The 18176-nt window shown below is 39.1% G+C and overlaps 1 protein-coding gene across 1 annotated transcript in view; it reads left to right on the top strand.

Annotated features, from left to right (window-relative positions):
- The window catches only part of igfn1.1 (immunoglobulin like and fibronectin type III domain containing 1, tandem duplicate 1), a gene marked incomplete at both ends in the record, with an annotated part of 57319 nt that overhangs the window by 35840 nt on the left and 3303 nt on the right, over positions 1-18176 (top strand). Inside the window, 10 exons of the mRNA XM_084315702.1 lie at positions 5440-5567; positions 5752-5893; positions 6219-6512; positions 6780-7076; positions 10976-11158; positions 13285-13407; positions 13509-13817; positions 15105-15190; positions 15298-15490; positions 17359-17655. Coding sequence (XP_084171828.1) covers positions 5440-5567; positions 5752-5893; positions 6219-6512; positions 6780-7076; positions 10976-11158; positions 13285-13407; positions 13509-13817; positions 15105-15190; positions 15298-15490; positions 17359-17655 — 2052 coding nt within the window. The remainder of the gene's footprint in view (positions 1-5439; positions 5568-5751; positions 5894-6218; positions 6513-6779; positions 7077-10975; positions 11159-13284; positions 13408-13508; positions 13818-15104; positions 15191-15297; positions 15491-17358; positions 17656-18176) is intronic.

The raw sequence follows: 18176 nt of genomic DNA, 5'->3' as shown, positions 1-18176 counted from the left end.
AATCCATGACCTACATCCATCTATTGATTCTCCAAAATGACTTTGGCCTGCTAGGGTCTGACTGGTTTGAAAAGGCTAGTGAGAGTTGCCTACTTCTTCACACAGTCCACGGTAAAGAAGTAAGAAAGAGACACTATCTGGAAGTGTCTGAAATCCTATTGGAGGGATGTGGGATGTGACATCTCTTTTCTCAATAAATGTGACATCTCTTTTCTCAGAGAAAATCCATGATCTTGTCGATGGTGCTGCCACTCCAGGCGGGTGATCTAGTGGCTGAGATCACCATGGCATATGTTTTATATTATTTTCATGTCAGATATCAATCCTATTGACCTATCTCAAAACTATGCCCTCTTTTCCTAATCCTCCAATCACAACTGTTGCTTTCCGTGGACAAGAAAATAGGATTTCAGTGACTAACATGGATTCTTTAATGATGACGTATGTAGTCGAAACTCTGCTTCCGAAATCAAACCACGCTTCCAATCCCTGGGGTCTCTTCCCAAAAAGATCACTCTTGGGTTTCGGAGGCAAATTTATGCCTACAAGATAACATTAGCCAAAAAAGGGTCCATCTTTTTTGGGGGGTTTAAGTGTAATTTTATTGGAATTCAAAGCTGCAATTTTGGATTGATCAAAGTGTCATCTAATCTAAGCTACACCAACTCAAGTCCCACATGGCATAGTGTTTAGCAACCTCTCTCATTCCACTGTGACTTTTGACCAGTATCAAATGATGGGCGGTCAGTCCAGATTCCTTGTGATTCCTCTTTAGATAATAGTGAATAAATACTTTACTTTTTCTTAATGAACAAAACAACACATCTTCTTCGTATCACTAGAAAACTACAAGAATTGCTTCCGTGTTGATTTGTGTGTTGCTGTTTTTTGTTGCTTCAGGCTACATGTGTTTTCAATCTATTTTTATTGTTATTATCGCTGTTGTTCATTCTTGAATCTTGAATCTTGAATCTTGAAATTACAAATTTTTTGGCATTAACAGAAGTAGGGAGAAGAGCATTATTTTCACGACTGTACAATTATGCTGAGATAATACTCAACATAGTGGTACTGCACATCTGTTGGGTCACTGACAAAGTGCAGTACACTCTTTGAATATCGTTTGGAATAAATTTGGTATTGATGGTCATCAATAGGTGATGATAAAAAAGAAGGTGGAGATCTGATTGAAGGTGGAGATCTGATTGAAGGTGGAGATCTGATTGAAGGTGGAGATCTGATTGAAGGTGGAGAATCTGATAAAAAGGAAAGGCGTCGGAAGAAGGAAGGTGCACTGGTCGAGGAAGCGATCGTTGTTGGTAAGAGATCGCAAAGATTGGATTTCTGCATGTGGACATGTTTTTCTGTCTGGGGAAAAACATTACTTCCCGCCACTTTTCATAGATTACGCTGTAGAAATGTATTAACTATTAACTATTAAGTAATCCTAACATAGACATCAGCTTACATTTCCACCTAGTCCAGTTGAACTGCAGATACGGGCAGTGAGTATCACTCTGGAACAGCAGACTCGAACAGCAAAGACTGAAGTTAAAGGATATAATGTGTATCATGCATATACAAAATAGTAATATGGGTATACAAATATGGCCATGGTAAATGCATTCTATTTTGAAGCTATATTAAAGGCAACATTGCTGGGGATAATAAAACATGTTGAAAGGGAATTTCAATCATGTGGTTGAAAGAAAAATCATACCAACCTGTTTCTACTGCATTTAAATATCATAGCAGTTGGTAGAGACAGATTAGCTGAACTAAAGGAGTTGTAAGGCCACCTTCTGGTCAGTCATTTTATGACAGGAGTAGCACAGTGTAGTTTTCACAAACCTGCAATAGAACTTTAAAGGTATTGCCATAACCTCTAAAATCTAAGTAAATAATCTAGACATGTATATTTTATATAATGGTATTCCTTTACCTTTTCAAATATAAATATGCTCTATATGTGTGCTTTATACAACATGCATGCCTTTTTGTTTACGGACATGTTTGTCTTTACGTCATCATCTTCAGTATGCCGTGATTAATTCATGGTGGGGTTTATGCCCTCTGGTGGTTAAAGGACTTAACCAATAACATAGACAACTGCTGATGAACAGATTACTTTTCCAGTGGCTTGAGGCTTCAAAGAACAAGCCTGTGACCACTCAGACAAACGCTAACATTACATTTGATCCTCTAAGTGGCTAACAAGAGCTTTTAGGGATTATTTTTGTCCAGCTTGTAGTTTTATCTTCAAGTCCTTAGATTAATGCATTCATCTGAGAGATGTTTTAAAAATGCATTATTTTATTGTACCATTATCATGCTGTATTTAAAAAAATACATTACACATTAAACCCTAATGCTCTAAATAGCATTTACAGCCAGATATATTGTACATAAATGGATAGTCCCATGGTGGGAGTTCTGTCTGGGTTCCGAGTGATGAGCTAAAAGCAAACAGAGTCACAAAACCAAAAGGTTTTACACACCACAACATGCAGGCTAAAGGTTTGCTTATTTCTAACACAAAATCACCATCCTCCACCACTATGGATTCTGCAATCACTTGGCACTCTTGTGTTTATCTTGTGCCTTATTTACCATACACCTCTCTGGATGGCTCAAGCAGACCAACCGATGACTAGAATAGAAATTAATAGAATTATGTGCTACTGTATGTGCCTTGTTACAAGTGCCTTGTCTTAACATGCCTGCTTGATGTTGCTTGATGTTGTTTGTTTATTTCTTCTAATCTTGTTGCATTTGAATGAATAAAAAAACCAACTGAAGAGCTGCTCCACGTTCCTGATAAACCTAAGACGACACTTGTATTTGATGTGTGAAGATGACGTAAGCCTTTGAAGATGACTGAAGAAAGAAATGCATATAAGATGACAGAAATCTACAAGAACGCCTTATGAGAAGACCTCTTGTATGCTTGTGTAACATGAAGATGGAACAATTCAAGCTGCCTTTGGTGGATGACACTGGATATACAGTCGTCTGGGTAGTGTCGAGGTAAAAAAAAAAACGCAGAGACCGAGTTCAGTCCCTGGCAGTGGTACTTCCGGTTTGGTTAGACGTTCCCACAAGCACAATAGGGAGGTGTAGTCTGACGTCACTTTAGTTTCCCACGCGGTCCACCCGTATAGGGATTTATCATTGGGGAAATGTATTATCGGCTATTGTAATAATTCTGCCTCATGAACATTGTCAAGCTTTTCATTTTTGCACAAAATGAGTTCCCTTCTATCACTAACATTATTGTTTAAGCATTTTTGGTTGAAATAAAGTTAGTTATAAGGTTGTTTAATTTGTCATTAAAAAAGAACTACACTTACCAGCAGAACGCCTGTTGTTCAGTGGTGTCGCCTAACATGGACCGCGGAACGCATTTGGAATAGGTAGGGCCAACTTTTGGGGTGTAAAAAAAAAAAATTATTTGTGCTCTGCGCAGTTTTGGCACCCTCCTCTATATCTGCAACCATTATTTGTACATAAAAAAAATTCTAACAATAATAATAATAATAATAATAATAATAATAATAATAATAATAATAATAATAATAATAATAATAATAATAATAATAATAATAATAATAATAATAATAATAATAATAATAATAATAATAATAATAATAATTATTATTATTATTATTATTATTATTATTATTATTATTATTATTATTATTAAATAATAATAATAATAATAATAATAATAATAATAATAATAATAATAATAATAATAATAATAATAATAATAATAATAATAATAATAATAATAATAATAATAATAATAATAATAATAACAACAATAACAAACAATAAAAGAATGTGCAAATTTGCTTTCAAAGAAAATTAAGAAGAAAGAAAGACTGTGAACACCTAAAGCTGAGGCTCAGACCGACCGACCGTTTTAGATTTTTGGCTAATTTTCCCTTATGTTAGAATTTTTTTTATGTAAAAATAATGGTTGCAGATATAGAGGAGGGCGCCAAAACTGTAGAGGAGGGCGCCAAAACTGCACAGAGCAAAAAAAAAAAAAAAAAAAAAAAAAAAAAAAATTGTTACACCCCAAAAGTTGGTAGGGCCACGGCCCTACTGGCCATACCGGTTCCGCGGTCCATGTCGCCTAATACAAGTCACGGCCATTGTGTAGTTCCTCAGTGAATGAAAACATAAACGTTGTTATTTTGCTACCTTTACGATTAATTGCAAATTTGTTCATGTTGAGCTATAGATTGTAGATGAATACACACAGAAAGGTACACCATGCCAATGTTCATGCTTTATTTGTTTTAAACGAGACAATTTAGAAATGCGTCCATTGGATTTACATTGCGATTTCAAGAGGGGTGGACCGCGCGGGAAACAGCAATGACGTAACCACTACACCTCCCTATTGGCAGTGTTTGTGGATGGGAAGCCGGTGAGGATATGAGTCCTGCTCATTGCATTGCATTAGCGACTCCTACTAGCCTGTTCAGCGGGAACTCTGGGAGGGGATCTGGGGAGATATGATGAGGTAACAAGAAGCGGCTAGGGACTCCACATGTATCGGAGGAGTCTATACCCTCCCCAGATCAACAGAGGGTATGCAACGACCAGGATCATGATACACATGAGGAATTGGTAGATCGACTAAATTGGGAGAGAATGGGAGAACCTAAATTTTTTTATAAAACTAACCCATAATGTTCATTTAACCATAAAAGTCAAGAAAAAACAACCAATTAAGTGCGACAGGAGGTGTTTCAAGGACGTTTTTGAGGTGAGATGTTTGAGCTGGTCTGCTTTTGAAATGAGGACAATAGACTCAACCACATACAAATTATATTCAACAAGACCGTAATTCAACGGTTGAGTCTAAATGGTCCTCACTTTGCTGGACCAACAAAAATAAATGACATTCTTCTTATTGAACAATGTGTGTGCGGTTGCGTCTACATGGTCCTCATTTCAAAAGCAGTTAATTCAGCTTTAAAGAGGCACTTCACCAAAAAACAATGCTGATTTAGTTTGCACATGATGTCACACACATCAATTTTGCACATTCCTTTAAATCAAGCCTATCTCTTTAACACTGCATTCAAACATCACAGTTTACATTTGAGCATGTATTTTATATTGAAATGCCACAATAAACATGTATTTTATGTTGAAATGCTACAATAAAATACATGAGATCAATGACTAAATGTAAATAGTGATGTTTGTCAGGATCAATGCATGAGGTAAGTTTGTACACTGGCATTACACAAATGCATGTATGCCATCTTTCGACGTACGTTCACACACTGACTTAGTGCAATTGTGCTATCACAATTACAGTGTAAAAAAGGACAGCCATTTGAAAACAAAGTGACAGACTGTACAGGCGTACTGTACTGTAAGTGTGCATCAACTGACTTTGGCTACTTCATTCCTCAGACCCAGGTGTTCACTTTCATGCTGGCCTTTCCGACTGCAAAGCTATTATGGGAGAAGAATCACAGATAGAGTGTAAACTGAGCAGGGAGGATTGTGAAGGACTCTGGTACAAGGATGGGGAAGAGGTGAGTGTGCAATGTGCTTAGTTTAATCTTCATTTGGAATTTAGGCCTGGGACTTTTATTGTTGAGAGTTTTTTTCCATTTGTGATGTACACTGTATGTTGCAGTGTTTGATCTGTCTTAATCTACAATTGATATTATATTTATTGTGTTATATTGACATACTGTGTGTGTATGTCTCTCTTTATAGATTAAGACATCTGATGGCATAACCATCACTAAAGATGGAACTTTCCACAGACTGAAAATCCACAAAGTCACAGAAGAATGTGCTGGGACATATCGCTTTGAGGCAGATGGCCGCAAGACAGAGGCTGATATCTCGGTTGAAGGTACTATAGATATAACTTTCCTATAAACTATAGGTAATGGAAATTATTTCATAGAATAATGCATTATGATAAAAATGTCTGACTTTTAGTAATAAGTGAAGCTGCACTATATCAAGTTTCAAGTTTTCAAGTTTGTTTATTATTTGTCACATATAAAAATACATGTACTTTACAGTGAAATTCTTGGTTCTGTATGAGCCCCTGAGAGTCTTCTTCATACAGCATTCTATATCATATCATTATAAAAATGTATCCTCAACACAAGTAGAGTAGCTATAATTATGTCAAGTAGAAAATAAAAATAAATGTGTTACTTTCTTTATAGATCCGCCTAGATTTGACAAAGAGGAGCTGGATGCATTTATAGTTCCAGTAACGGTGAAAAAGGGTCAGAAAGCCACCTTCACAATGGCTTTTATTGGACGGGAACCTATCAAGATTCAGTGGTACCTTGACGGTGAAGAGCTTTCAGATGACGATAAGATCAAGATAGAGCGCTCGGAGGGATACAGTCGTCTGCTGTTCAACAAGCTACAGCGCAAGGACACTGGTGAAATCAAGATCAAAATCAAAAACGAGTTTGGTACTAAGGAGCTCATTACTCAGCTAAATGTACTTGGTATGTATCAATACTCCATGAAAAAGTGAAACCTTCTCAAACTAGGACTTTTTTATCTTTAGTATAAATTCACAAATGTATAAACTTTCCAAATGATCATGTCTTGTGTTTTCAGCACGGAGTAATATGATTTTATATATTTTCTCTCTCTCTCTCTCTCTCTCTCTCTCTCTCTCTCTCTCTCTCTCTCTCTCTCTCTCTCTCTCTCTCTCTCTCTCTCTCTCTCTCTCTATATATATATATATATATATATATATATATATACAGATAAGCCCACTCCTCCTCTGGGACCCCTAGAGATAGTCGAGGCTACCTCCTCTGCAATTGAAATCAAGTGGAGGCCATCAAAGGATAGCGGTGGCTGCAAGATAGACAATTACGTCCTTGAACGTCAACAAGTGGGCCGCAACACCTGGAACAAGCTGGGTCCAATCGGTCCGGAGGCCAAGTACAGGGACACTAATGTGGACCATGGCAGAAAATACTGCTATCGCATTAAGGTTGAGACCGAAATGGGTATCAGTGAGTTGATGGAGACCGAGGATGTTCAAGCTGGTACAAAAGGTGAACATTTATCATTGTTTAATGGCTTACGCATATGTGTTATTGATATATTTTGCTCATCTCTATCATTTCAGATCCACCAAAATGTACAGTATGTTGCTAATTCAAACTTCCCCTCTACTATTTAAACTATTTCATATTCAGTTGACATAAATCCAATATGCTCAGTATTTACACAGTGTGTATAGTCTGTACTTCGCTAATAGATTGGGGGCTGAGTAAACCAATGGGGGGATTGGTGTATGACACATGCACAATGCAACAAGTACTGCCCTGGTGGAGTAGTGCTGTGCTGCTGCATTGCATGGGTACAATGGCCATGACCTCTCCTCCATCTAACCTGCTTTTATGGCTTCAGCCTCTGGTAATTTCCCACAGAAAAGGTTACCAGTCTATATCAACCTAAACAAATAAACAATGAGCCCTTAGTGGAACATTCATATGAAAACAAATTAAACAAAGATGATTTGTCTACCAAAGGAATGTGTCCATATCTCTCAGAATCTTGCCCACATGTATCAAAATCATACTTTCAAACATCTCATACTGCTTACCAATTTGGTGTTTGACAACTAATGATACTTATGATACCCTACAAGATCTGTGTCAGTTTATCATATTGCTCACACAACTGCCATGCACTCTAAAGAGCCATTGCGTTAAGTTTTACTTATTTTAAAGGGGTCATATTGTGAACTTTTTTACAGAATGAGGGGTTGTCCTATCATTGAGAAAATGTGCAATATGTGCATTGTGGCTTTTCTGTAGTTCAGCTGTGACAAGATCCCTCCCTCTTGAAATGTGCCATTCAGAAATGCAGCCACAATCGTCTTAGTTAATAACAAGGCGGCTCACTCGTAAATCTTATCTTTTCTACCTAAAGTTGAGCCAATATGTTTTTGACAAAAAATGTATACGATAAAAGCATCTCGCTCATTACAGGCACAGAAACAGCCAGTTGAGAACAGGACTGAAACAGAGGGGTATAGAGGCTGCTAGAATGCATAAACAATAATAATAATAATAATAATAATAATAATAATAATAATAATAATAATAATAATAATAATAATAATAATAATAATAATAATAATAATAATAATAATAATAATAATAAACTTTATTTGTATAGCACCAATGTAGATAATGCAGGATGACCACCGATCAACCTTTGCTAAGGTGCTAGAAGCATCAATGAGTCAAAACTAAAAGAAAAGATGGACATTTCTTTAAAATGTACTTCAATGAAAATATATGATCAGATTTATTGCGTATAAAATAGATTACACAAACTACTTCTTTCAATTATCATATTGAAATTCCATTTGAATAATTTCATATTTTATGAAAATGTTACAATAATAATGTTATTACGTTATCATATAACACCAACAAATGAATGATTATTGACACGTACTGTAGTTTTAAATATGATGACAAGAGAATTATTGTATTGAGATACTGAATTAATTGATACCCAATTCACTATTACGTGGCCTATTTGACAAAGTTTCACCCGATATGACCTGGCCCCACATACCATGGTCATCTCGTCTCCCTAGTTCTGAACCAGCTTTAAGTTTTATGAGTTCGTCTTGCCCCTCCTACTGCACGTCCATAAAACTGACCATAGAGGGTCATGGCCAGAGACCCCAATGTATCCCCACCCCCACCCAGCTGCTAATCCCTTGCTAGGTTTGTCTAACCATAACCACCAGAATTAAAGTTTAAGAACCTTTGTTATGTGACTACCCCCGTATTCACCAATTTCATCTTATATGCATGTGGAATTAATTGCCCTCATAGAAATGGTCGAGGTGAGACCTAGATAAATCACAATACCAAAATGTCATTGAAATTCCTTTCTCAGTGTAAAGAGTGTGTCTGGTCTAAATGACCGCAGCTGTTATCTCCGAAACCTAACCCTTGTAATGCCCTTCTCTTCATACACCTCCTTGATGAACACATGTCACACATTTTCTCCCTCACCCACAACTCTTTAAGTGTGTTTATAGAGTAGACTACCCCTAATCATATGGCTCAAGAATATATAATTATATGGTGAATTCTGTCACATCAATATTCAAAACCATCTTACACCATCCCTCATAAGTATTCTTCTTCCCAGGTTTACAACTACAAGACAGTCGTGAATCACTAACTGTGAAAATCCTCTGCCAAGATATAAAAAATAGCTATGGATACAGATTTTTCTTTTATAGTGTTAGAGAGAGGGGGGGGGGGGTGAGAGCCGGTACTTGACTTTGACTTGAAATTGACTAACAAAAAGGGAATGTGTTGCCTTCTGGGAATGTAGTCTTTCATCAAATGGCTGAGAAATGTCTTTGATTCTTTCAAAGCCCTGAATCTCAGATTTGGTTAGAGTGTTAGCAGCATGTTTCATAGGACATTGATTGAAAAGTATCAGCTCGATTTGTACAAGTGATGCCTTATTTTGAAGGTATGAACCTGTACTTTCATATTACAGTATGTAAAAAAAATATATATATATATTTAAAATCCCGAGAAAGGCCCCACACAGGGGGGGTGTCAGAATTCGAAAATAGCCCAGACCCCAGTGGAATGAGATCTCCCTACTCTTACCACAGTAATTCATCTTTTGTTGGCTTTAAACTTATGAATAATAACCTTCTATTGGGCGGGCAGGTCTGCAGTCACTGAAATGATAAGGCAATACTTGGGCTGCTACAGGACTAAGAGCCAAACTAATTAAATATGTTTACTTGGGCGGTCAGGTAGCGTAGCGGAGATTGTGCTCGTCACCAATGCAAGAGGCTGCGGTCTCGACTCCCGGAGAGTCAGCATTGCCTTGGCTCGGGCTGATCGCTATACTAACTCGTTTGGCTGAGTTAGGGGGAGGGGAGCCGTGGGTGGATCCTGGGCGTTGTGGACAGCGACCCCTACAGTTCGGTCGGGGCGCCTGCTCAGCGAAGGTAGGATCTGGTGAGAGGTAGTGCGACCTTCCACACGTTACACTCTCCCGGTGAGAATCTGCGTGGCCAGGCTGGCTGCCGGCTGGCTGCACATGCGTCGGAGGAAAGCATGTGACAGTCTCCGGCCTCTCGCACCAACAGTAGGGGAAAGTGCGCAACAACCAGGAAGGGGGTTGGGAATTGGCATAACGACTAACAGTGGGATGGGAGAAAAATCGTAAAAAGGAGGGGGAAAAAGATAACCAAAAAAATAATTAATAATAATAATATGTTTACTTATTCTGCCTTTCCTCTCCCCTCTTAATTCCATATCTCCTTCTTCTAAATATCTATCACTTTAATTGCCCTCTTCTTTAACCTCCTCTGCTTTTTATTTTGCTGCAGGACAGGAATCCTCTGAAAAGCAGCATGCTCTTTGCTGAGTAGGGCCCAAAGATGTTGTAATGACTTTGTATGGTGCTTTTTCCTGTTGAAATAGATTAAATGAACATAACTAAATGGTTTCATATGACTTGATGTGATTAAGAATCACACAGCCATATAAAGTATAGTCACCCTGTAATGGCAAATTCTTTGGATGATGTAAAATGGAAATAAAATAATTCAAATAATACAGAGATAACAGAGATACTTCTTAAAAAGCAAGGCAAATGAAATGTGGGGGAAAATGCAATTGCTTTTCTAAACCCATTAAAACGTGAAGAAACTGATCTGTGTGTGTGTGTGTGTGTGTGTGTGTGTGTGTGTGTGTGTGTGTGTGTGTGTGTGTGTGTGTGTGTGTGTGTGTGTGTGTGTGTGTGTGTGTGTGTGTGTATGTGTGTGTGTGTGTGTGTGTGTGTGTGTGTGTGTGTGTGTTTGTGTGTGTGTGTGTGTGTGTGTGTGTATGTGTGTGTGTGTGTGTGTGTGTGTGTGTGTGGGTGTGTGTGTGTGTGTGTGTCTACATAGCATACCCCGGACCCCCTCCTATTCCCAAGGTGAGCAGTGCCTTCAAAGACTGCATCAATCTGACTTGGGCTGCTCCTTCTAAGACTGGAGGAACCAACATCATGGGATACCTCATAGAGAAGCGCAGGAAGGGCAGCAATCTGTGGGGACTAGTCAACTCAATGGAACATCTGGTCAAATCAGGTTTCTATGCTAAACATTTCTTCAAGACAATTTCCCTCAAATCATGATACACTGCATCCACGTGGCACAGCTGTGGCCGGAGGTGTTGTTGTCCGTCCTCCCCCCTTTTTCATGAACGCAATATCTCAGGAACGCCTTGAGGGAATTTCTTCAAATTTGGCACAAACATCCACATGGACTCAGGGATGAAATGAAAACATTTTGGTGGTCAAAGGTCAAGGTCACTGTGACCTCATGTCCTTCCCATTCCCTTGTGAAACGTGATGTATCAGGAATGCCTGGATGGAGGGCGGCCGGGTAGCACAGCGGACTAAGCGTCTGTCTACCACCGCAGAGACACTGGTATCGAATCCGGCTGTCAGCGGTGCCTCCGGCTTGGCCGGTCGTCATACTGGCACAATTGGCAGTGTCAGCGGGAGGGAAGCCGGTGGGTGGTAATCTGGTCGTTGTAAACAGCGACTCCTACAGGTCGGTCAGGGCGCCTGCACAGCGAGGGGGGGGAATGGTGAAGGTAGTGTGACCTCCCACGCGTTACACTTCACCAATGAGAGTCCTCGCTGCCAGGTGAAAAGAGGCTGCTGGCTGTCTCCTATGTATCGGAGGAAGCATGTGAGACTTCAGGGCTCCCTAGACCGACCAGTGGGGGGCACATGTGCGCAACGACCAGGAAGGGGAGGGGGGAATTGGCATGAGCAACTAAATTGGGATGGGAGAAAAAATACAGAAAATAGGAGGAGAAAAAGTGGATAAAAGAAAAAGGAATGCCTGGAGGGAATTTCTTCAAATTTGGCACAAACATCCACTTGAACTCAAGGATTATTCGATTTTGGTGATGACAGGTCACTGTGACCTCACATCTGTCCCATTCTCTTGTGAACGCGATATCTCAGGAACACCTTGAAGGAATTTATCCAAATTTGGCACAAACGTCCACTCAGTAGAGACTACTATTGGTCTAACATTTCATTGGTTAACCACACCCCCATGCTTAAAGGGGAACTCCAACATTTTGGGAAATTAGCTTATTTAACATCTTCCCTGGAGTTAGACAAGAAGATACATACCTTTTTTGTCTCTGTGCGTGCATTTTAGCTTTGGGAATAGACGCTCCGTTAGCATAGCTTAGCTTCATCACTGGAAGTGAGGCAGGACAGTAGCCTTACAGTGCCTTACAGTGTATTGCAAGGTCTGACATTGACCAAATTTGATATGCATGACCTTGGTGGGCTCTAGGTCAACTCCTGAAAAGGGGGTCAATGTCAGACCTTGCAATCAAAAGTTAGGGGGCGCACTGAAATTATGGCAAGGGTTATTAGCCCCCTAACTTTTGATTGCAAAGTCTGACATTGACCCCCTTTTCAGGAGTTGACCTAGAGCCCACCAAGGTCATGCATATCAAGTTTGGTCAATGTCAGACCTTGCAATACACTGTAAGGCACTGTAAGGCTACTGTCCTGCCTCACTTCCAGTGATGAAGCTAAGCTATGCTAACGGAGCGTCTATTCCCAAAGCTAAAATGCACGCACAGAGACAAAAAAGGTATGTATCTTCTTGTCTAACTCCAGGGAAGATGTTAAATAAGCTAATTTCCCAAAATGTTGGAGTTCCCCTTTAAGACCCACCCCTTTCACATATCATGGAAAATGTGTCGTAGAGACGTATGGGAGGTGTCATTACACTCAGCAGGGACATCCAGTTACACAAGTCTGTTTGCCCCACCCACTATACTTAAGCCCTGTCCTTTTCATATATCGTGAAGTTTGTCATAGAGACTCGTGGGTGGTGCTGTTGAACTCTGCAAGGTCATCTGCTTACATTGGTCTATGTTTGCCCCTCCTCCTACTCGTATGCCCCCATTGGCTACTGGTTGTTGGAAGTATACAACAGTGATACAGTATTTCTAGTTAAAGTTACGGATTTGGAAACAACACAATCATTTTGGGTAGCCAAGCATTTCCATTAGTATTAACGCAAGTTACTTACTAGTGCAACATTGCGCAGGGATTGTGTTGTTACTTGTGTAGCACTGTTTCCAAATGAGCAGTTATTCTTTAATGTCATTCCTTATTATGGCCTGTGATTTATTTTCTCTTCTTTTCTTATGTTTCACTTTACCTGCTTAAAAGAATATGGTGTCAAAGATGTGGTTGAGGGCATGGAGTATGAATTCCGTGTGTCAGCCGTCAATGACTCTGGCGCGGGTGAATTCAGTACCCCGTCTGATTTTGTGTTTGCCAGGGACCCCAAAAGTAGGTCACATTTTAATCTATCATGATTTATGTCATTATGATAATGATCATCTTTCAACATTGATAATATACAAGGTCTGAATATGAACGATATTTTGCAGAGCCACCAGGTAAAGTCATTGACCTGAAGGCAACAGATTCCACCTACACCACCTTGTCTCTGTCTTGGACCAAACCCAAGGAGGAAAAAGGGGTTCAAGATGAAGCCAAGGGATACTTTGTGGAGATCAGACCAGCAGAGGACCCTGAGTGGAGTCGTTGCAACACCAATGCTATCATCATGAACACGTTCACAGTGAAAGGCATGAAGTCCATGGCAATGTACTGGGTGAGAGTCGTTGCCACCAATGATGGAGGACATGGAGAGCCACAGGAATTGGACAACTACGTCCTAGCAATGCCTCCTCCTGGTAAGAGTCTCAAAATAAATTAATATGGCTAATTTAGTTTATTTATCTATACTGTCGAATCACTTTGCTACATTTCAGGAAATGTGTGTGAAGTTTTCAATTTGGTAAAGAGTGAGGAAATTGTGTTGTCACATTGATGACAACTCTCAGTTCAGGTTTGCCTCATTGACAACTTTGCTATGGCTTTATTGCCAATGGCAGGATTATGAAAATTCCAATAATCAGCATTCTATTGTTCTAAGCAAAAGCGTTTTCAAAACAAAACCCTTAAAAAGGTTCAAGCATGTACAAGGCCTAAGATCCCCATTAAAGGTATCCAATGGAATGTATTACATGTTATTCCACAAACACGCTTGCACTGGAATCATGTAAACATGCCCTTGTGCTTCAAATTGATTCATTTACAAGATCTTCTTCGAAATCTGTCAATCAAAGGAGTTCAGACTCATTGCAACTTTGCCAAAATCGAAAGTGAAACTTAACAAGGATGCATTGCGAGAGCAAATAAGACAGTGAAAATGTATTTAGCAAAGGTTATAAGGTAGGAAATCTATTCAGCTTGTAGACTGTAAAACAACACTAGAAAACTGTCTATTTGGGTGGAAGTGTGAATATACTGAGCTGCTTACAAGAAAACTGTGTTGGATACATTTAACCCTTTCACTACCACACTACAGATGGTAGTGAAGGGGTTAACCCTTTGTCATATGGCAGTGAAAGGGTTAACATTATGTATTGTTGCAGTGAAAGGGTTAACCCTTTGGTAGTGTGGTAGTGAAAGGGTTAAGGGTGCTGTAAGTGGTATTTGTTTGTTTGTTAAAATAAGTAGTCTACATGTTGAAACAATAGCTCTACATTCCGACAGCCATCACTGATATACAGTATAGTGTTTTGGTCAGTAACATGGGTCTCCCAGTCCCTTCTCTCTAACAGTAATAAATAAAATAATTGTTCTGGTATCCCGCTCCCAAAGAACTCCAAAAAATAAATAAAAACTAAGCAAATATGTGCCTGAAACACTCAAATAATCTACCAGCTAATTTTGCTTGGCAAGATTTCTTGAAATAAGTACAAATATAGGGTTCTCAATCCTGATTGGATAAAGTGGGAAGGGATATCATAAAATGTATTTTGTGTTTAATGCAGAAAGGAGGGACTTCAAATGAACACATTATTTTAACAAGGAACATGCCACTTACAGCACCTTTAAGTTCTAACTACATACAGTACCTGCATGCCTTTTCCTGCTAATTATTCATTTCATCCCTCATTCTCCCCCTCATCCAGTGAGGCCACGTTTCACTGATATCAAAATCAAGAGTTTATTGGTGGTGAGAGCGGGGAATTCTGCACGATTCAACATTAATTATGAGGTAATTTGAAAAAGAATTAAGCCTATACCTATAGTAAAACAGATACTATGGACATGCCTTTTCATTTACATTTATATGGACTTAATAGTTTGTCATATTCTCCGCAGGCGTCCCCTTGGCCTGATGTCATTTGGCTGAAAGACGGAGTGCCTGTGTCCAAAAGGGTGACTATCAGCAATGCTGAGACTGCATCCCAACTTTTGCTTCCCACTTCAGAGCGTTCAGATACAGGAATCTACACAATTGTTGTCAAGAACATTGTGGGCCAGGAGACATACAGCATTGAGATTAGAGTCACAGGTGAGATGAGTCAAATGTGCAAATTATCAATGATGCCGTAGAAAGGAAAAAGGTAGAAACCGCTCAGGGTGAAACTGAGAAAAATCTATTTTTATTGTAGTTTTAGTTTTTTCTATCACAACATAATAGAGAAGAGATGCAATATTTATTGTGATGATAAAACATGACAATAACAAATGTTTGGCAAAATATCAGGTTACTGCATTTGTCCAGGGGTGGAAGAAATACAAAGTTCCTTTACTTAAGTAAAAGTAGAAATACCCAGATAAAATAGTACTTGGTAAAAGTAAAAGTCCTCCATTCAAAATTCTACTTAAGGGTTAAGTAGAGAAGTATTCAACATTGAATGTATGTATCTAAAGTCAAATTGTGCATTCTACGTGATTTTGTGTATGCAAGTCCTTGGAATCATTCAATCCTCAAGCCATTGAATGAATGAATGAATGAATGAATGAATGAATGAATGAATGAATGAATGAATGAATGAATGAATGAATGAATGAATGACAACTTTATTTAACAGATTGCAGAATGGGTACAATACAGTATGGCTCAATACACACAATTGTTAAGGGAATGCAGACCAGAGAAAAACGTTTGTCTTGTTTAGATCAGGGTCCCCCATTTTCAATTCATAGTGACATTTATGACATACACAACATACATGACATAGTACTGTTACATTTGTGACATATACGATCTGCAAATATACAGTACTGTTACCCAGAGATCCTAACAGAAAATATATACATATGATGGGGAGGAGACTGTACATTAGGAGGGGGTGGGGGAGGGGGGGTTTGGACATTTACGGTGGCCAGTTTCTAATTGCTCTTTAAGAGTGGTTTTGAATGTGGGTAGGGATTCAAATGATTTTTTACAGCTTTGGGTAGGGCGTTCCACATTGTTGTGGCATAATTGCGAAACGTGTTTAGTCCCTTGTTTGTGCCGAATCTGGGTTGCACATGATTTGTGGAACTCCCTCTGGTGTTGTGGTCGTGGTATTCACTGACCTTTGGGAAGTATTTCGACATGTACATGGGTACCTGTGTGGTGTAGTGTATCTTGTAGACCAGGCCCATTGCAAGTTGCTGTACTCTGTCATCTACTGTCTCTAAGCCATCCTAGGTAGTCAAAGTGGGCAGGGGTGAGGTGGGTTTTAGGAGTAAGGTCAAGTAGTAGTGTTTTGTGATGTTTGTAATATTGTTTTTAGCGCCTTTGAGGTGCTTTGGTACCATGAGGTGCAAGCATAGCCGTAGTACCCTTGAATGAGTGCTCCTGCCAGAGTCTTCAGGGTATTCTTGTTTACCAGAGAGGAGATCTGGTACAAGAATCTGGTTCGTTGGTTGACTTTTTTTTTATTATATTGGATGCCATTTTGTCACAGGAAAGATTTGCCTCTAGGATGGAACCCAGGTATGTAATTTCATCTTTCCTTGTGACAATATTGTCACCCACTGTAACTGAGAAGCCATCGGTCTTGCTGGCCTGTGACCTCTAATGGTTGTGTTAAAGTGGTATGTGGTCCAATTCTGCTGCTCTGATTACGTCCTCTTGAAGTTGGCAGGCTTCAGATTTGAAAAAACATTATCTTCATACATTTATGCCATGTTTTCTTCAAAGTAAATAGTAACTGATGGGTTCAGACAAATGTAATGGAGTAAAAAGTACAATATTTCCTTTGAAATGTAAAAGTTCCCTAAAATGAAAACACTCAAGTACCTCAAAATACTTAAGTACAGTACTTGAGTGAAAATGCTTACCGGTATTTACGTTCCACCACTGCATTTTTCCTTAGTAGGGTTGACAAATTGTCAAATGTTAATGCTACATGAAACCTAACTAGTTTCTTCCTTTGTGAACTCTAGACGAGCCCAAGCCACCGGGTCCCGTGGAGATTGATGAAAACGTGCCCGGCACGGTGACCATCTCATGGGTAGCATCTCCAGACGAGAAACGTGATGACAGGCTGTACTACGTGGTGACCAAGCGTGACTCCACCAAAAGACAATGGCATACAGTAGCAGACCACATCTTCAACAACAAATTCACAGCCTGCAACATAATGCCAGGCAGAGAGTACCAATTCCGTGTCTTTGCCAAGAATGACATGGGCGCCTCCAAACCATCCGCATCACCAAAGTGGTCCATCTCCGCCAAAAAAGGTACTCATCGGTAAAGGTCTATGCATTTCAATGACTTAAATCAATAGAGCAGAAAACTCGAGAACCACTGGGAATGTCTCACCACTAAAGTGTGTCTGACTCTTAACCACCAAACCTGCACGGACTACAACTTATGACGTATATCATGCCAGTTAGGGTACCTTGTGTACCTATACCTGTTACTCTTGTTCATACTGTAGTATATATTCAGATTCTAATTATTTATTGTCCATATTTATTTTAACATATAATATAACTGATAGGACATACAGACCCTCATCTGCATCTCTGATTAGAGTTTACTTTTCTCATATTTTTATATTCAGTTAATTATATTGTTTACACTGTTTATTTATTTGTTTAGTTTTTTTCATATATTTCTATACATTCAGATAACATTGTATTATCTATTCTTTATGTATTTCTGCTATTGCCCATACATGTACCTCCCCTCCCCTCCCCCATGCTGCTGTGATGCCCAAATTTCCCCCAAGGGGATCAATAAAGTAATATCTTATCTT

This window comes from Notolepis coatsorum (assembly GCF_963971535.1).
Source record: "Notolepis coatsorum genome assembly, chromosome: 6".
Lineage (NCBI taxonomy): Eukaryota > Metazoa > Chordata > Actinopteri > Aulopiformes > Paralepididae > Notolepis > Notolepis coatsorum.
The sequence above is the reverse complement of the archived record's forward strand: the minus strand, read 5'-3'. Positions and strand labels throughout refer to the sequence as shown.